This window comes from Hypanus sabinus, chromosome 7 (genome assembly GCF_030144855.1).
Source record: "Hypanus sabinus isolate sHypSab1 chromosome 7, sHypSab1.hap1, whole genome shotgun sequence".
NCBI lineage: Eukaryota > Metazoa > Chordata > Chondrichthyes > Myliobatiformes > Dasyatidae > Hypanus > Hypanus sabinus.
The window spans coordinates 168,249,231-168,270,461 of NC_082712.1; the positions used below are offsets into that span (position 1 = coordinate 168,249,231).

The 21,231-nt window shown below is 41.5% G+C and overlaps 2 protein-coding genes across 5 annotated transcripts in view; one reads left to right on the top strand and one right to left on the bottom strand.

Annotated features, from left to right (window-relative positions):
* Positions 1 to 21,231, bottom strand: part of shank2b (SH3 and multiple ankyrin repeat domains 2b) — a 1,221,224-nt gene that overhangs the window by 307,056 nt on the left and 892,937 nt on the right. The window lies entirely within an intron of this gene.
* On the top strand, positions 15,760 to 17,327 carry LOC132396450 (uncharacterized). Of its 2 annotated transcripts, none has more exons than XM_059973988.1 (2): positions 15,760 to 15,867; positions 16,037 to 17,327. In XM_059973988.1, the coding sequence occupies exon 2, from the start codon at positions 16,511 to 16,513 to the stop codon at positions 17,150 to 17,152; it is 642 nt and encodes a 213-aa protein (XP_059829971.1). In that variant the 5' UTR covers positions 15,760 to 15,867; positions 16,037 to 16,510; the 3' UTR covers positions 17,153 to 17,327. Both variants share the same exon structure in this region, with proteins under 2 accessions (XP_059829971.1, XP_059829972.1).

The window sequence follows — 21,231 nt, forward strand, 5'->3', positions numbered from 1 at the left end:
CAGGTCAATCCACCAAAGCAGCTCAAAAGGAAAGAAGCAATGATGAGGCTTTTTTGAGAGCAAAGGGATCTGTGAAGGAAGAAGTTCATTGGACATTGGAAAATTGATGGCTGAGTTGAATGGTGGCTTTATTTGTTTTATTTTATTTAGAGACACGCCATGGAAACAGGCTCTACCAGCTCAACAAGCCCATTCTCCCAATTACACACTTGCGACCAATTAACCTACTAACCCACATGTCCTTGCAATGTGGGAGGAAACCAGAACATCCAGAAGCAGCCCACAGAGTCACAGGGAGAACATACACATTTCTTAAAGACAGCAGCAGGAATTGAACCTGGATCTCCGGTGCTGTAATAGAGTTGTGCCTTCTGCTACACCGTAGTGGCTTAGGGAACATGGTAAGTAAAGTACCTTAAACATTCAGGTACCATAAGACCATAAGATATAGAATCAGAATTAGACCATTCAGCCCATCGAGTTTGCTCCATTATTCAATCACATATTATTTGTTATCTCTCTCACCACCATTCTCATGCCCTCTTCCCATAAACGTTGACAACATGATTTGGCCTGCACGGCTGTCTGTGGCAATGAAATTCCACAGATTCACCACCCTCTGCATCTCATCTCTCTTCTAAAGGGATGTTCTTTTGTACAGGTGCTGTGCTCTCTGCTCCAAGACTCTCCCTTTACTTGAAATATCATCTCCATGTCCACTCTATCTAGGCTGTGCAATATTTAGTAAAGTTCAATACCATTCTTCCCCCCCTCCAACTCCCCTCCCCCGAGTTCTTCCAAACACCAGGCACAGAGCCATCAAATGCTCCTCATGCATTAACCTCTTCATTACTGAGACCATTCTTGTTAATCTCCTCTTGATGAGATCATTTTTACTAATCTCCTCCAATGCCAGCATGTTATTTCTTAGATGGGGGGCCCAAAATTGCTTACAATATCCTAAATGTGGTCTGACCAATTTCTTCTAAAAGTTCAGCATTACATTCTTACTTTTATAATCTGGTCCTCTTGCAATGAATGCTAACGTTACATTTTCCTTCCTTACTACTGACTCAATCTGCAAGTTAACCTTTCAGGAATCCTTTGGAGGCAAAGGTCACAGGTTTGGAAGAAGTTATCAAGGAGCCTCATTTGGTTGTGCTTTCTGAATTAAAAGCATCACAGCTGTGTAACTGGTTTAGGGACTGAACATTGAAGATGGTGTGCACATTTTCCAGGGTGGTGTCAAACTTCAATGAGGTTGAAGCTGCAGCTGTTCACAAAAATGACTTGAGCCGTGGATGGCAGAGAAGTTTTAGGGCATGAGGAGATGTGTCACACAGTACAGGGTACCTGCACTCTGACTTGCTCCTATAGCTCTTGGAACCTGCGATTCATACTGAACCTGATTGAAATCAGCCATCCCATCAAGGTGATGATGGCTCCTGCCCTTTGGCATTTGAGGGGTTAAATAGAAGCTTTTTTTCCATTGAGGTTTAACAAAACTAGAACCACAGGTAGCAGGTTAAGAGTGAAAGGTGAAATGTTTAAGGGGAACATGAGGGGTACTTCACTTAGAGGGTGATGAGAGTACGGAATAAACTGCCAGCGCAAGTAGTGGAAGCAGATGGTGGTTTTATTTCAACATTTCAGAGAAGTTTCAATAGGTACATGGAGGTGAGGGGTATGGAGGGCCGTGATCCAGGTGTAGGTCAAAAGGACTAGGCAGAGTAATAGTTTGGCAAGGACTAAGTAGGACAAATGTTTCTGTGCTGAAGTAGTCTACGATTCGGTTGTGAAATTGAGATCGGTAGGAGCGAAGAGAATAGGGAAGGGAAATTGAAGCGTTGTCGCTTGTTCAGTCAGAGGTGGCATGAGTGGAGGAATGAGCTGCTGGTGGAAGTGGTGGATATGGGTTCAACTGCAACATTTAAAAGTTGTCTGGATAGATACATGGATAAGAGGGATATGGAAGACTATGGTCTGTGTAGATGGAACCAGAACAGAGGTTTTTAATGCCATGGACCAATACCATTAAGCAAGGGGTCTGTGGACCCCAGGTTGGGAACCCCTGGACTATACAGAAAAAATAGATGGGCCAAAGGGCCTGTTTCTGTGCTGCAGTTCTCTAGGACACTAAGGCTTAGTGGCGGAAGAGATTCAGATGAGCCAAGAGAATAGTGAAGCAAAATCCTCTTTACTGGAGGGCAGAACTGGAAACAAAGGACTAAAGTGAATGGAAAGAAGGAATGGGAGTAAGATGCAGTCAGATCAGATTGACCACTTTAGTATGGGCAAGAAACCCAAGTCAACTCAAGCAGTTGGGAAAGGAAGGGGGCATCAAGGATGAGGATTTTTGGAATCTCTGAGCTTACAAAGGGCAGTGTGTCAATAGTTCTTGTTTTAATCCTTTCATCCAAATGGCTATTCTTCATTCACAGCTCTGTCAACTCTATTCTGAGCCACACACAGCCCTATCCATGACTTATATTCACACAATTTTCAGAACAGCCAATTTATTACGAGTGGGGATATGCAGCTGATTCATCCCTATGCAAGCAGGTGGTACAGAAGCTGCCTGTAAGGTCTTGACCCCAATACTTGGGTGTGATTTGAAAGGATTGATTCAGAGAAATTTCCTCCTCTGGTGAGGCAAGGGTCAAGTTATTCTCAAATAAAACCAGGAAGCATCTTTTCCCGTACATAGTAATGGAAAAAATGAAATTCGCCTAAACAGCAGAGGCCTAGAGAATCAGGAATTTTTGGGGCCAGATCTTTCAAACAATGAGCTTTGATTGCAACTTTTAAAATAAGTCTTACTAGGTACTTGGATGAGAGGGATTTGGAGAGCTATAGCCTGGTTAGATGGGACTAGACAGGGGTATGAATGCAGCTTCTCCCATTTTTCAAGACAATGCCAGCAATAGAGATGTTAAAATAATAAAGAAAATGCAGAAAACCCAAGTGGTTCTGGCAGAAAGTGAAACAGGGTTAACATTTGCATTCAAAGATAAAATGGAATAATTAAAAACAAAGCAATAACCATTTCTTTCAGGAATTCAAAAAGGTATAAATAAGCTTCACTACTCATAAGTCATGGAAAGGGTCTCCAGCTTTAAATACTTGTGATTGAACATCCCAGAGGAGCTCTCTTGGACTACCACACCTCCTCGATAGTAGGGAAGATTCAGCAAGAATCTTTGGAGTTTAAAGAAAGCTGGGCTGCCTTAATGACTGTCACCTGGTAGCAGTCACATCAACAGTGATGAAATGCTTTGAAAGGTTGGTCATAATTAGATTGAACTCCAGCCTCAGCAAGGACCTGGACCCATTGACATTTGCCTATTGCCACAATAGCTCAACAGCAGCTGCAATCTCAATGGCCCCTCACACATCTTTGGACCACCTGGACAACACAAGCACCTATGTCAGGATGCTGTTTATTGACTATAGCTCAGCATTTAATACCATCATTCCCACAATCCTGATTGAGAAGTTGCAGAACCTGGGCCTCTGTACTCCCTCTGCAACTGGATTGTCAACTTCCTAACCAGAAGACCACAATCTATGCAGATTTGTGATATCCTATCCTCCTCGCTGACGATCAACATTTAGCCCACTGCTCTACTCTCTATATACACATGACTGTGTGGCTAGGCATAGCTCAAATACCATCCATAAATTTGCTGATGATACAACCATTGTTGGTACAATCTTGGGTGGTAATGAGAGGGTGGACAGGAGTGAGATATGCCAACTGGTGGAGTGGTGCCGCAACAACAACCTGGCACTTAACATCAGCAAGACAAAAGAGCTGATTATGGACTTCAGGAAGGGCAAGACAAAGGAATACATACCAATACTCATTGAGGGATCAGAAGTGGAGAGAGTGAGCAGCTTCAAGTTCCTGGGTGTCAAGATTTCTGAGGATCTAACCTGGTCCCAATATATTGATGTACTTCTAAAGAAGGCAAGACTGCAGCTATAAATTATTAGGAGTTTGAAGGGATTTGGCACATCAACAATTACACTCAAAATCTTCTATAGATTGTATTGTAGAGAGCATTCTGCCAGGCTGCATCACTGTCTGGTATGGAGGGGCTACTGCACAGGACTGAAAGAAGCTTCAGAAGGTTGTAAATCTAGTCGGTTCCATCTTGGGTTCTAGCCTACAACGTACCCAGGACATCTTTAGGGAGCGGTGTCTCAGGAAGCCAGTGAGTAAGGACCTCCAGCACCCAGGGCATGCCCTTTTCTCACTGTTACCATCAGGTAGGAGGTATAGAAGCCTCAAGGCACGCACTCAGCGATTCAGGAACAGCTTCTTCCCCTCTGCCATCCGATTCCTAAATGGACATTGAACCTTTGGACACCACTTTTTAAAAAAATATACAATATTTCTGTTTTTGCACATTTTAAAAAATCTTTTCAATATACATAATTAATTTACTTGTTTGTTTATTATAATTTTTTTCTGCTAGATTATGCATTGCATTGAACTACTGCTGCTAAGTTAACAAATCTCTTGTCACATGCCGATGATAATAAATCTGATTCTGATATCAGCCCCCAGTACTGCTGGTAAACCTTTATTGATGTGTGATTGAGAGTATACTGACCTACTGAATGACAGCGTGGTACACTAACTGGAACAAGGTTGACCAAAAAGCACTCCAATGAGTGATCAGGACTGCACAGAACATCACTGGGACACAACTACCAAATATGGAAAGCATGATGCGTATTGTGGGCTCGCATGATCATGACGGATTCATCCCACCCCAGTGATCCCCTACACCAGAAAATTTGCAGATGCTGGAAATGCAAAGCAACACAGACAAAATGCCTGAGTGTATCAGCAGGCCAGGCAGCAACTATGGAAAAGAGTGAACAGTCGATGTGTCGGGCCGAGACCCTTCTTCAGGACCATAAAGGAAGGGGAGAAGCATTTTGGGTGAGTTGCTAGTAATCACCTGTTCAATCTCCCAACACCCGGCAAGAGATACTGAAGCATCTCTGCACAGACATTCAGACTGGAAAACAGCTTTTTACCCCAGGGCTGTCGAGCGACTGGACAATGCCCCATTTTGGAATTGTTTGTTTTTAAATTCAGCTGTAACTTTGATGTCACTCTAAAAAAAACTGCAGATCTTATTTTAAATTGAATCATTATGTTTTCAGTAACTGAACTGCCAGTATGCTGCTTTGCCGAAAGGAGCACTGCAGCCTCGTTGCCCTCAGAAAAGACGATTTCTAACCGTTGTTCTCCCCTGTGGATACTGCTCAACCCACCAAGTCTTTTACTCAAAGAGATTAGTTTTATTTGTCACATGTACATCGAAACACTGTGAAATGTGTTGTTTACATAAAAATCAAACCAGCAAGGATTGAGCTGGACAGCCCACAAGTGTCATCGTGCTTCTGGTGCCAAACGTAGCATGCCCAGAACTTACTAACCCTAACCACGCATCTTTAGAATGTGGGAGGAAACCACAGCACCTGGAGGAAACCAATGAAGTCACAAGAGGAACTTACAAACTCGCTACAAACAGCAGCGGGAATCAAAATTTGGCCATTCAGTCCATCGAGTCCGATTTATTATCCCTCCCAGCTGCATTCTCCTGCTTTCTCTCTGTAACCATTGCCACACTTACTAATCCAGAACCTATCAACCTCTGTTTCAAATATACTCAATGACTTGGCCTGTATGGCCTTATGTGATGATGAATTCCACAGATTCACTACTCTCTGGCTGAAGAAATTCCTTCTCATCTCCGTTCTAAAGGGATGTCCTTGTATTCTGAGGCTGTGCCCTCTAGTCCTGGACTCACCTACTATAGGAAACGTCATCTTCGTATAAATCAATCCGGGCCTTTCAATATTCGATAAGTTTCAATGATTTCAATGACTTTCCTTCATTCTTTTGAACCCCAGTGAGTACAGGCCCAGAGTCATCAAACGCTTTTCATACATTAACCGTTGCATTCCCAGGATCATTCTCATAAACTTCCTCTGGAACCTCGGTGATTGTTGATGTCACTCTAACTACTACACTATTGTGCCCATACCTCGGTACCGCCCACTGCATCAGACTAGTTGACATCGATGAGCTGGGACTCAAGCCACAAAGACCTGACTCGGAGGTGAGCCTCAGTTACAACAAGACTTCTTCACTGAACCATTCGAATGGCCAACTCCAGCTCCACATTGTATAATCATTTTCACAGCTACATTTGTGAAGCCAGTAACAGATTATCACACAATACCACCTCCAACCTCTCTGGGCATTCACAGAAACGGTAAAGACGTTAGGAATGGAAGAATATTGGAGGTTGGAGTTCCTGAAATGACAGAAGAAGCCAATTTCTGTGAAGATATGGAAATGCTCAAGATATTTATCAGGCTCATAGATCAGTCAAGAACTAAAATGAGCTAATAGTGGAAATGTGATTTCAAATCCACTGTCTGTGAATGAATAACAATGATGTTGGAATTTCCACTGCAATTGAGAATTTCAAATGAATAATATCAGTACATTTTTAACATTTCTATGCATTGTCTGATTAAGTGGCGTACCCATGTAAATACTTGACTGTCCTCTCTGTTGGATATCAAAGTACATTTGCACCATGAAATCACAGTAGAAATAACATTATTAAGAAAGGCACTGTGTACAGAAGACAGAATAATTGAGGATCAACAGTGAACAACACTGCAGATTGAAACATAATACGACAGTGATGAAACACAGAGGGAATCTCTGAGTCCCCGTCTCAGCTCCAGAATATTTCTCCCAGCTCGAATGAATGCAAGGAGTGCGTATGCAGTACTGCATTTACGTGAGCACGTTGTTTTGTGAGCGCATGCGCAGGCCACCCATGGACACATTAACATACAACATACCACAAGGAAAAGGTATAATTCGACTAGTATATGCACCTGGCATTTCATCACATTGCAGTATTAATGAAAGTGCTGCCTCCTTTAGGTATGTGATAATGGCTAAATAATCTGTATTGGTGACAGCCACAGAGTCATACAGCTACAGGCCCTTCAGCCCAACAGATCTATACTGACCAAGATTCCCATTCATTCGACTTCAGATTCATTTATCATGCAATGTGTTTTATAACTCCAAAACATTAAACTAATTAAAAGAAAGACTCAGGAGTCCGAACTGTGAGTCTAAATACGTGTTTACTTTAAGTAAAGTGCGCACGTACCATGTGGTGTCGTCATGATGTAGGCAATTCATTTATTTTTTTATATATAACCCATACTGAGTTATTTAAAACAAACAAGAATGCTTAATCAGACAATTAATTTACAGTATTACTCAAATGCCACAGAGGTATTAAATTCACATGTACATAATCATACAATGAAAACGTGTCGTTTGCGTAGCAACCAACACATTTACTGGGGGCTACCCACAAGTGTCATCAGAAGCACTCAGCAGAACAAAACAAACACCAACAGCAAAACAAGCCTCTTTCCTTCCTTCCACCCTCTCTTCCACTCCCACAATCATCCAGCTCCTCTACAGGTCTCCAGGCTTCAGCCACTGGGCTTCAACTTCAAGACTTCAGATCAAAGTTTGGTATCAACACCCAGACAGAATCAGAATTAGGTTTATTATCACAGGCATGTAATGTGAAATTCGTTAACTTAGCAGCAGCAGCAGTTTAATGCAATACATAATCTAGCAGAGAAAGAAAATTATAATAAACAAGTAAATTAATTACGTATTTTGAAAATATTTTTTAAAATGTGCAAAAAACAGAAATATTGTATATTAAAAAAGAGGTAGTGTCCAAAGATTCAATGTCCATTTAGGAATCGGATGGCAGAGGGGAAGAAGCTGTTCCTGAATCGCTGAGTGTGTGCCTTCAGGCTCCTGTACCTCCTCCCTGATGGTAACAGTGAGAAAAGGGCAAGCCCTGGGTGCTGGAGGTCCTTACTCACTGGCTTTCTGAGACACCGCACCCTAAAGATGTTCTGGGTACTTTGTAGGCTAGTGCCCAAGGTGGAGCTGACTAGATTTACAACCTTCTGCAGCTTCTTTCGGTCCTGTGCAGTAGCCCCTCCATACCAGACAGTGATGCAGCCTGTCAGAATGCTCTCCATGGTACAACTATAGAAGTTTTCGAGTGTATTTGTTGACATGCCAAATCTTTGTGACAAGACCCCAGACTTCCAGGCTAATCCTCTCTGCCTACATTTGCACCACACATTGGCACAATGAACAACACAGCGCTGAATTGAACTAAACTGAACATCCCTAGACTATTTCAAGATCTCAGTGGTTTGAAGTTTAATATTCTGTGCATTAAGTTTATGTTGTTTGTATCGTTTGTTCTTTTTTTCTGCATGTTGGGGGTTTGATGTTTTCTTTGAAATGGTTCCATGTTGTTTCTTTGTTTTGTGGCTGTCTGTGGGAAGATGATTCTCAGGGTTGTATACTGTATACATACTTTGATAAGAAACATTTTCTTTGAATCTTTGAAAAATGGAGGACTACGTGGGAGGAAAGGATTAGATTGATCTTAGAATAGGTTAAATGTAGGTGGAACATCATGGGCCGAAAGATCTGAATTGTTTTATATTCTCTTTGTATACTCATCTGCAAGAGGTTTAATTATGAGCCAAAACATCAGAGTAATTCATCTGTTCTCCTTCAAAATACTGTACAACTTCTTTGACACCCATCTGAAAGACAAACTGGATTTGCATGAAGGCTTCAGCCAAGTAACAAGAGCTTTGAAGCACAGTGCTCATTTTGTACTGCAATAGAGTAAGAAACGAGAAGAGTGATCAAGTTTCTATGCCTGGACTTTTCTGACCTAACAAATGCCGTCATCTCATCGATAGAGACCACACAGAATCCTGCTCCAGTATGGTAACTGACAAATTCATTTCCAGTCACCGTCTGTTACAAACACAAGAGACTCTGCAGATACTGGAAATTGCCAAAAAGACTGGAGGAATTCAGCAGGACAGTCAGAATCTATGGTGAGGAATATAAAGTTGATGTCTCAGGCCAAGTCCTTTCATCAGGGGTCCTGAGAAAGCACCTCAGCTCGAAACGTCAACTGTTTATTCCTCCCACGTATGCTGCTCAACCTGCTGAGTTCTTCCGGCAGATTGCTTGTTTCCTCAGCAACGAGACTCAGCCAATTCAAACAGTGGCCCACATCATTCTCACACCCAACAATGAACTCCTTGATTAGATACCTTGCTTTAAGCTCCTTTAAATCAAGAGATTACCAGGAAGAGAGGAAACACCAGGGATAATCGCAAAGCATCCCTAGAAAGATAAAACACAATTATAGGCTTATCGAGATTTCTAGCTTATTCCATCTGCCATCTCTTTGCCCATTGTCCAAATTTGTCCCTCTGTAGCCTCTCTACTTTCTCAAAACTACCTGCTATTCCACCTACCTTCATATCATCTGCAAACTTTGCAACAAAGCCATCATCCAATTAATTGACATATAATGTAAAAAGATCGGTCCCAACATGGACCCCTGTGGAACACCACTAGTCACTAGCAGCCAGTCAGAAAAGGCTCCCTTTATTCCCACTCTTTGCTTCCTGCCAATCAGCCACTGCTTTATCCATGCTAGAATCTTTCCTGTAATATCGTGGGCTCATAGCTTGTTAAGCAGCCTCATGTGTGGCACCCTGTCAAACGCCTTCTGAAAATCCAAATTCATATCATCAACTGATTTTCCTTTGTCTATTCTGCTTGTTATTTCTTCAAAGAATTCCAACAGATTTGTCAGGCAAGATTTTCTTTTGAGGAATGAATGCTGACTATGGCCTATTTTATCATGGGCCTCTAAGTACCCTGAAACATAATCCTATATAATCAACTCCAATATCTTCCCAACAATAAGGTCAGACTAACTGGCCTATACAGTAATTTCATTTGTTCTGCCTCTCTTCCTTCTTGAAAAGTGGACCGACATTTGCAATTTTCCAGTTTTCCAGAACCATTCCAGAGTTTAGTGATTCTTGAAAGATCATTACAAATGCCTCCACAATCTCTTCAACCACCTTTTTCACAACTCTGAGGTATATACCATCTGGTCCAGGTGACTTATCTACCTTCAGACCTTTCATTTTCCCAAGAACCCTCTCTCTAGTAATGGTAACTTTACACATTTCATCATCCAACACCTGGAACCTCCATCACACTGCTAGTGTCTTCCAGAATGAAGACTGATGCAAAATACTTTAGTTCACCTGCCATTTCTTTGTCCACAATTACTACCTCTCCAGCATAGTTTACCACCAGTCCAATATCCACTCTTGCCTCTCTTTTACACTGCATTTATCTTACGAAACTTTTGGTATCCTCTTTAATAGTATCGGCTAGCTTCTGTATTCCATCTTTACATTCTGAATGACTTTTAAGTTGTTTTTTTAAAAAAATGTTTTATCCTCTAACTTCCTACTGATTTCTTTGCATTTTTATATGCCCTCTCTTTAGTTTTTATTTTGGCTTTGACTTCTCTTATTAGCCATGGTTGTGTCATCTTGCCTTTAGAACACTTTTGCCTCTTTAGAATGTTTATGCCCCATGCCTTCCAAATTGCTTCCAGAAATTCCAGTTATTGCTGCTCTGTCATTATCCTTGATAGTGTTCTTTTCCCATCAATTCTGGCTAACTCCTCTCTCATGCCTCTGTAATTCCCTTTACTCCATTGTAATACAGAAACATCTGACTCTAGCTTCTCCTTCTCAAATTTGTTCATATTATGATCACTTCTCCCCCAAGGCCTCTTTAACATTAAGCTCTCTCATCAATTCTGGTTCATTGCACAACTCATAATCCAGAATAGCTGATTCCCGGTGGACTTGACCACGAGCTGCTCGAGAAAGTCATCTCATAGGCATTCTGGAAATTCCCCTTGAAAGTAGTCCAGAGGTTGTGGAATCAGTTCAGATGAGAGTGGGAATTGAAACCAGAAGCAAGTTACAACTAATTGCACTACCTACAAAGCAGCTGCTGACAGCGCGAGTAATCGAGCATCGCCTTCACATCATGACAGCAGAAAGACAATGAAAATTTCTTCTTTCCTGCTCAAAAGTGTATAAAGATTCAGAATCTTGATCTTTTTTAACAAACGCAATAATAATGCTGAATTAGTTTAATTAGTAACCTGAAAAGAAGTGCTCTCCACAGTTGGCGCTGAAGCTCCAATGTTGTGATGTAGGTGTTTCTACCTGCCCCATTTTTGAACACGATATGCATTAGGAGACACAGAAAACAGTAGAAGCTGGAATCTGGAGCAATAATCAAACTGGTGGAAGAACTTAGGAGTGAAGCATTTCTGTGGAATCAAGGTGATGGCTGACATTTTTGGTCAAGACCATGCCTGCATCAGGACTGAGAATGTAAAGAGGAAATAGCCAGTAGGAAGGTTTGTACACTTCCTCATTCAAGTCTCCCGCTAAATTGCCCACTATCCTGTCCAGGTAAAGGTTCTCAACCCAGAATCTTGACTATTTCTCTCCACAAATGTTCCCTGACCCAAGTTCCTCTGATTTTCCATTTGTTGCTCCAGATTCCACATCGATAGTCTCCCAGTCTCAGGTTCTCCATAAATATTTCACCTTTTACTCTTCACTGAAGACCTCTAGTTTTAGTCTCACCAACCTCACGGAAAAAGCTTGCTTGAATTTTTAGATTAGATTCAATTTTATTGTCATTGTGCCGAGTACAGATACAAAGCCAATGAAATGCAGTTAGCATCTAACCAGAAATGCAAAGAATAGCGTTATTTACAAAACAACTGCGAATAAAAAGCAAGTGCTACAGCACACAAATATAAAAGTACTGAGACAGTACAATATGGATACAATACTGCTTAGCGCTGTGATGTGAGGTTCAGCAGGGTCACAGCCTCAGGGAAGAAGCTCTTCCTGAGCCTGCTGGTGCAGGAGCGGAGGCTCCTATAGTGCCTACTGGATGGGAGGAGAGTAAAAAGTCCATAGTTAGGGTGAGATGCATCCTTAATAATACTTTTTGCCCTGCCTAGGCAACATTTATGGTAAATGTTCTCAACGGTGGGCAATTAGGTGCCGATAATCCGCTGGGCAGTTTACACCACACACTGGAGTGCTTTGCAGTCCGATACGGGACAATTGCCATACCACACTGAGATGCAGTTGGTGAGTATGCTCTCAATGGTACAGCGGTAAAAGTCCGTCAGTATCCTGGGACAGAAGTAAGCTTTCTTGATGCTCCGCAGGAAATTTGCTGTAACTCAGCTAGTTCGAAGGCCTGTAACTCTCTACTCAACAGCACCAACCACATGGGCTACAAAGCTCAAAGTCCGGGCTTTCTTCCACCTTCTCAAAGACAGTTAGGGACAAGTAATATAAAGTTAGTATTATCAGAGAAACCCACACTCCTACAACTTAATAAGCTAAACTGGAACCTCTCTCAATCCCAGATGGGAGATTTATGCAGCACAAGACTATCAGCTCTCATTTCTGTGATCAACTGATTGAGAGAGAAGTGATTTACCACTTATGCTAGTGAACTGCAAGACTTTTTAAACCACGGAGGCCATCTGTTCCCCGCATTTTCAGATATATTAAATCATCAGCTCATTCCAGGGCAAGGGAAATAATTTGTATAGAAATCTAATTTAAATGCAATATTAACTTAACAAATTAATGGCTGCACTACGCCCTGCTTGTGTTGCGCTTCAATGCAATTCCATTCATCTTGGGTACTTTCAACCCCATTATTCTGAATGAGCCCACTTCAGTTACTCTGCTCAAGAGGATTCTGAGTCAATTCATCATGATTTCTCAGGAAGTAAGCAAAATAGTCTGCGTCACATACATCCCTTTCAGCAAGTATTACATTCATATGTAGTCACCATAGATGTCACACATTGAAATAAGCCTCTTCCTGGGTTGACAACGGGCAGAAATTTTCCACCACTTTTCAACTACATTGATATGTACCATTCAGTCATGCCATGCCATCTTGGACAATGTCTCCCATCCACTCCATAATATACTGGTTAGGCACAGGAGTACATTCAGCCAGAGACTCATTCCACCGAGATGCAACACTGAGCGTCATAGGAAGTCATTCCTGCCTGTGGCCATCAAACTTTATAACTCCTCCCTCGGAGGGTCAGACACCCTGAGCCAATAGGCTGGTCCTGGACTTATTTCCACTTGGCATGATTACCATTATTATCTAATTATTTATGGTTTTATATTGCTATATCTTTACACTGTTCTTGGTTGGTGCGACTGTAACAAAACCCAATTTCCCTCAGGATCAATAAAGTATGTCTGTCTGTCAGTCTGCACTAACTCAACAACTTGTGCTGAATTAAATTCATTGAACTCTCTCAAGTCAATCGGAGCCCTCATTCCCCACACTATCCCTCAAACTCACCTCCTAGATAAGACAGAGTAATAGTCATTGAGTCGTAGAAAAATACAGCTGAGAAACAGGCCCTTCAGCCCATTAGGGCCTAGTAAAAGAAGATTCTAGTAAATCTTCTCTGTACTCTCTCTATTTTGTTGTTATCTTTCCTATAATTCAGTGACCAGAACTGTACACAATACTCCAAATTCGGCCTTACCAATGTCTTGTACAATTTTAACATTACATCTCAACTCCTATACTCAATGCTCTGATTTATAAAGGCCAGCATACCAAAAGCTTTCTTCACCACCCTATCCACAGGAGATTCCACCTTCAGGGAACTATGCATCATTATTCCTAGATCACTCTGTTCTTCTGCATTCCTCAATGCCCTACCATTTACCATGTATGTCCTAATCATAAAGGGCAAATTTCACTATATGTTTTGATGTACTTGTGACAAACTAACTTTTAATGCTCAACTAGTCCACACTGACCAAGATGCTTATCCAAGCTAATCCTATTTGCTCATGTTGTCTCATATCCTTCTAACCAGTCCTATGTACATACCTGTTCAAGTGTCTTTTAAATGGTGTTAATGTACCTGCCTCTGGCAGCTTGTTCCATGAACTGACCATGCTCTGGGTGTAAAAGCAGGTTCCTGTTAAATCTCTTCCCTCTTACCTTAAACTTATTCCCTCTAGTTTCTGATCCCCCAATCCTGGGACAAAAGACTGTGCATTTACTCTATTTATGCTCCTCATAATTTTACATACCCTCTGTAAGATCACCCCTTATTGTCCTAGGGTTCCATGAATAAAGTCCCAATAATGTTTCCTGTAGTTTCTGATTCTGTTTTGTTATAACCCTACACAGGTAAGACAGAGAGTGCCCATTTAGCCCAGTCGCCTATACCCCTCATAATTTTTTATGTCTCTATCAAATCTCCCCTCCTTCCTTTGTGATTCAGGAAATAAAGTACTAACCTATTCAACCCTATAACTCAAGTCCTCAAGTTCCTGCAAACTCCTTTAAAATTTTCTCTATACTCCTTCAATCTTTTTGATAACATTCTAGTAGGTAGGAGACCAAAACTGTACACAATACTCCAAATCTGGCATCACCAATGCCATACACAACTTTAGCACAATATCCCAACTCCCGTACTAAGTATTCCCTTCCTCTACATCACTCATGTTCCCCAGTTCCAAGGAAAGCCTCTGAAAGTAAAATAATGACTGTTGTTCACACCACAGTTCCCATCTGCCCTGTTGAGTATTGAACACTTTCTATTTTACTTCAGATTTTCAACATCTTCAGTATTTTACTATAGCTCAGCATTACAGCACTCCTGTGTCATGTTTTGCCTAACAGAAGGACCTAGGACAGCACTCAGTACACTGGTCTTGGTCACTGAGTTTAGAAGTTGAGACCTTACATTGCAGTTGTACAAGACATTAGTGAGACGGGCCTCGAGCATTCTGTACAATTTTGGTCACACTGTTAGAGAAAGAACATCACTACATTGGAAAATGTGCAAAGAATTTTTTTGAGAATGTCACTAGGACTCGAGCGACTGGTTTACAGGGAGAAGATGGACAGGCTAAGACTTTATTCCTTGCAGCATAGGAGACCGAGTGGTGATTTTATGAAGGCATATTAAATAGATCACCTATGACAGATGTATGGATGTATAATGAAATTGTGGAGAACACTTGATGGGCCAAATAGCCTAATTCTGCTCCTATATCTTATGGTCTTTTGGTCTTAAAATCATGAGGGATATAAATGGAGTGAATGCACACAATCTTGTCTCCCCCAGGGAACCAGAAACTAGAGAGCATAGATTGAAGATGAAAGGAGAGATCTATGAAGGAACGTGAGGGCCAACTTCTTCACACAGATGGAGCAAGCTGCCAGAGGAAATGGCTAAGGCGGGTACAATAACAACAGTTAAAAGACGCTTGGATATGTGTATGGATGGGAAAGGTTTTTAAGGATATGGTTCAAACAGGGGCAAATGGGACTAGCTGAAGTGGGCACCTTGGTCAGTGTGGACCAATTAGATCAAAGGTCTGTTCTGTGCTGTATAGCACTATGACTCTACACATCCACTGTTGTCTTTACCAGTGCAGCTTAGAATTCATTCTCAATTTCCTACAAGCATTTTAGCTTCCAGGAGCATTTGCTGCCTTAGAGTTCATGCTGATCAGTTATTTCTGGTAATACAACCACTGTGCTATTTGTACAATGATTGGAATCACAAAGTAAGACAACCAGATAATTGTATCGCAGCAACCTATTTATCTGAAAAGATGTCCTGTGCGATTAATCTCTGATGACTTGTTTTCCTTCTTTTGTACACATATGTCCAAAATGCTATCGTGAGGATTATCTGATAATTAGTAGCTGAACTCAAAATTTTAATCAGCTAAGCAACAAAATCCAGCTATGGAGAATAGGTGAGTTAATTAGTGATAGTATCAAATTTTCCATGCACAGATCAAGTTCAAATTTTTAATGGAAATTATTGATGTCCTTCTTGACAATTTTAAGTTGATTAGGATCATGATCAAACACGGAAACCAGCATCATGCCTTTGATTTAACCATTTACTTCATAATCGGATAGATACAACTACAATGAAAGTCACTGGATGTCAGATGACCTACCTAAGGAGTCATTGAGATATATCATCGCCTATCAGCCCCGACTAGGAGTTGAGGATGCCATCGTCTACCTGCCGAACCGTGTCTACGCCCACCTGGACAAGCTGGCGAGCACTGTGAGGGTCATGTTTTTTGACTTCTCCAGTGCATTCAACATCATCTGCCCTGCTCTGCTGGGTGAGAAGCTGACAGTGATGCAGGTGGATGCTTCCCTGGTGTCATGGATTATTGATTACCTGACTGGCAGACCAAAGTACGTGCGCTTGCAACACTGTGTGTGAGACAGAGTGGTCAGCAGCACTGGGCCTCCACAGGGGACTGTCCTGTCTCCCTTTCTCTTTACCATCTACACCTCAGACTTCAACTACAACACAGCGTCTCGCCATCTTCCATAGTTGGATGCATCAGCAAGGGAGATGAGGCCGAGTACAGGGCTATGGTGGGAAACTTTGTCACATGGTACAAGCAGAATCATCTGCAGCTTAATGTGAAAAAGACTAAGGAGCTGGTGGTGGACCAGAGGAGGGCCAAGGCACCGGTGACCCCTGTTTCCATCCAAGGGGTCAGTGTGGACATAGTGGAGGATTACAGATACCTGGGGATACGAATGGACAATAAACTGGACTGGTCAAAGAACACTGAGGCTGTCTACAAGAAGGGACAGAACCATCTCTATTTCCTGAGGAGACTGAGGTCCTTTAACATCTGCCGGATGATGCTGAGGATGTTCTACCAGTCTGTGTTGGCCAGTGCTATCATGCTTGCTGTTGTGTGCTGGGGCAGCAGGCTGAGGGTAGCAGACACCAACAGAATCAACAAACTCATTCGTAAGGCCAGTGATGTTGTGGGGGAGGAACTGGACTCTCTGATGGTGGTGTCTGAAAAGAGGATGCTGTCCAAGTTGCATGCCATCTTGGACAATGACTCCCATCCACTCCATAATGTACTGGTTAGCACAGGAGTACAATCAGCCAGAGACTCATTCCACCGAGATGTAACACTGAGCGTCATAGGAAGTCATTCCTACCTGTGGCCATCAAACTTTACAACTCCTCCCTCGGAATGTCAGACAACCTGAGCCAATAGGCTGGCCCTGGACTTATTTCCACTTGGCATGATTAACTTATTATTATTTAATTATTCATGGTTTTATATTGCTATATTTCTTCACTATTCTTGGTTGGTGCGGCTGTAACAAAACTCAATTTTCCTTGGGATCAATAAAGTATGTCTGTCTGTCTGTCTGTCCACATTGATCTCGTTGCCAACCTGAGCTAGCCAATCTATCTGCGTTTAGCCTATAATCCACTAAGAATTTTCTAGCTTTATCTTTTAATGTGTCTTCTAAAGAGTACCTTTTAATTGGCCATATCATTGAAACATTCCCACAACCAATGGACTCACTTTCAAGGACTCTTCATCTCGTGTTCTAGATATTTATTATTTATTTCTTCTTAATTTTGTATTTGCACAGTTTGTTGCCTTCTGTACTCTGCTTGAACGCACTAGTTTGGCAGTCTTTCATTGACTCTGTTATCATTGTTATTCTACAGATTTATTGAGTATACTCCCAAGAAAATGAATCTCAGGGTTGTATATTGTGACATATATTCAATTCAGTTCAAGTTTGTCATTTAACCACACATGACTGTCATGAATACAGTCAAACAAGACAGCATTGCTATGGGGTCAAGGAGTAAAGGCACATTACTGACAAGCACCCAGGATCACAACCATGTAATAAGAAACCTGATGCCCACATCCCACCCGCTAGGTTGTCCTTCGGGCATTTACAGCAGTAGGTACAGAAAGAAGGTCTGAAAAATCATTGGGGTCACAAGTCACTCCAACCATAAACTGTTTTAGCTGCTTCCGCCTGGCAAATGGTACTGCAGCATTAAAACCAGGACCAAGTGGGACAACTTCTTTCGACAAGCCATTAGACTTATAAATTCACATGTTTGTAACATTGCGATGGAGTCATAACACAAAGATTTTCACTTCCTCACATTGTGGGATGATATAAGGTTTAAGTGAATTCAAATTCATTTACGTATTTATTTCATGTCGAATGAAAGATGGTGAAATATACAGCAACAGCAATAAAACACCAACAGGAAAACAGAAAAATGTTTCTCCTACCCACCTACACAGACCTTCAACCGCAGGACAGGTCATCTCCAGGCCTCCAGCTTCTAGTGGATCCACAGTTTCTGAAACAATGGCCCTTCACCCAAGATCTTGGGCAAAAACATTTTATATGTCGCCATAAGATCATTCGTCAGCTTTCTCTGCCTCAGGGGAAAAAGCTCCTATTTGCGGCATTCATTTAGAGGTAGTAATGATAGTTCCTCTCTTTCATCTTTAACCTATGCTCTCTAGTTTCTGACTTTACCATGGAAGTCAAGGGGCATGAGCATATCGGACACTACAGCCAAAGAGAATGTTTCTCAGGGCTGAAGGGCTGAAAACCGAAGTTCCCAATCTCAGAATAAGAGGTAAAAGGAGATAGAGATCTCTTTTTAAAAGAGAGAACAGCTTTATTTGTCACATGTATATCAAACATACAGTGAAATGCATCACTTAATGTTTTGAGGATGAGCTGGGGTGTAGCCTACAAGCATCACCATCCTTCCTTCACATAGCACATCCACAACTTACTCACACAGGTCTGGAATTTGGGAGAAGTCCGGAGCACCTAGAGGAAACACAAGCACTCTCAGGGGGAATATACAAAGTCCTCTGCCATTCAATATGATATGATGATTATCAGACTAATCTGATGGCTATTTTCAATTCATTTTCTTGCCTCCTTTACATAATCTTTAGTTCCATTGGGAGTCTAATATGTATCTACCTCAGCTTCAAACTCAGTGGTCACTTTTAGGTACCGGAGAGGAATCCGGTGTGGCCTTTTGCTACTGTAGCCTATCCACTTCAAGATTCGCTGTGTTGTACATTCAGAGATGTTTTTCTGGACACTACTGTTGTAACGTGTGGTTATTTGAGTTACTGTCAATGTTCTCTCTAAGATGTGCATGTGTGAACGCACATACGTCCTTTGCTACTAGTGCACAAAGGAATTTCAACTGCGCACACAGGGTTGTCACCCCCTACCTCGTTGGTTTGTTAAGTATATTTCATGATCATACACAATCACATTTTCTCTTCCAGTTTCTGAAGCATACGGTGTTTTGAAACATGGAGTTTGCAATGATTTGTCTGCAAATTTTAACTGGCTTATTGACACTGTTTTTATTTAAGAAATTATTCACAGTTCACATGTTGTTGTCACTGGGCAAAAAAAAAAATGCACAGCACAAGATTTGTATGCACACTGGTCATTACAAGTTAGAGGGACCAATAGCTACTGTCACCTTCCTGTCAGCATGAACCAGTCTGGCTATTCTCCTCTGACCTCTCTTGTTAACAAGGCATTTTCACCCACAAGAACTGCTGTCACTGAATGTTTTTGTCTTCTTTGCACCATTCTGTGTAAACTCCACAGCAGGAGTTCCCAAACTTTTTTTATGCCATGGACCAATACCATTAAGCCAGAGGTACATGGACCCTAACTTGGGAATACCTGCTCTAGAGGGTGTTATGTATGAAAATCCCAGGAGAACAGCAGTTTCTGAGATACTCAATCCACTCAGTCTGGCACCAACAACCATTCCTTGGTCAAAGTCATCTGGATCACATTTCTTCCTCATTCTGATGCTTGGTCCAAACAAAAACTGAACCTCTCGATATTGTCTGCGTGCTTTTATGTACTGAGTTGCTGCTACATGATTGGTTGATTAGATTTTTACAGTAATGAGCAGGTGTACTGATGTACCTAATAAAGTGGCTACTGAGTCTGGTTTTATTACGCTCAGCCTTCTTAATCCACTGTTCACTGGGATCCACTGCATCCACTATGTTAACAGCACATACAGAACAGAACAGTAACTGAAAACTTAAAATCCCATTTAACTCCCTTTAAAAATAGCTTATATTTAAAAAAACACAAATTTAGCCTCTACCACCTGTTCCCATAAATCAAGTTTTAACCTTAGTATCAGTCAACTGTCCACTGCACATTGATAAAGACCAGCAAGCTCTTCCCAAAGTGATAGTCAAGGATTAAACACTGAACTAAACCAGTTCCATGTAACTATAATAGAATTCATCTCTTTGCATTTAATGTCTCAAGATAAGTGTCAACATTTTGCTGGTTTTCTAAATTATATTTTCCCCTTGTCCACTAGGTTTTACTGATTTCTGTACAGTTCTTGCACATATACATCTTCCTGCTCATTTACTGTGACCAGCTCATTCCTTGGTATTTTGTAAATCACAATGAACATCTTCAGCTGCAGATTTGCTCATTTGCCTTAACTGCCTCGCTTTGCAGCCTTCCACTTTTATCTGCTGTTTCATCAGACACTTAGATACACAGCTTGTTCTGTTCACACAAGTCGCTAATAGGGAGGCTGTCTCCCTGGAGCACGTCCTTTAGTGATAACGCTGATCTTTTCCCCAGAACAAAGCAAGACGAGGGGAAAATTGAAAAATATACACCAGGTCTGGCTTATTTAGATTGAACAAGTTCCTATTTGTGAATGGTTCAATATACAGGAGAGAAGCAGTTCCCATTTGCAGATGGTTTAAGGTATGGGAGACGATGATTAAAACATGCTAACAAAACTGTACAAAAGAAAAATTTGAGAAAGAAAGTGCAGTTATGGCTTAGTATTCTTTGCCTTTTAGGATAGTAAATTCAGAGATTTCTGAAGGGAATTGGATTGGCACTTCAGAGGGTACAATATAAGGAAAGTATAAAGCAGGGATTTCCAACATTTCTTTTAAGACCATAAGCTACAGGAGCAGAATTAGGCCATTTGGCCCATTGAGTCTTCTCCACCATTTCATCATGATTGATCCAATTTTCCTCTCAGTCCCAATCTCTTGCCTTCTCACCATATCCCTTCATGCCCATACCAATCAACCTCAACCTCTGCCTTAAATATACATAATGACTTGGCCTCCACAGCTGCCTATGGTAACAAATTCCACAGATGCACTACTGTCTTGCTAAAGAAATTCCTCTCATCTCTGCTCTGAAAGGACACCCTCGATTCAAAGGGTGTGTCCTCTGGTCTTCAACTCTCCCAT

What these genes read in the sequence shown, in the direction of transcription:
- LOC132396450 (XM_059973988.1), top strand. Translation starts at nt 16,511, where the DNA reads ATGGTGGGAAACTTTGTCACATGGTACAAGCAGAATCATCTGCAGCTT.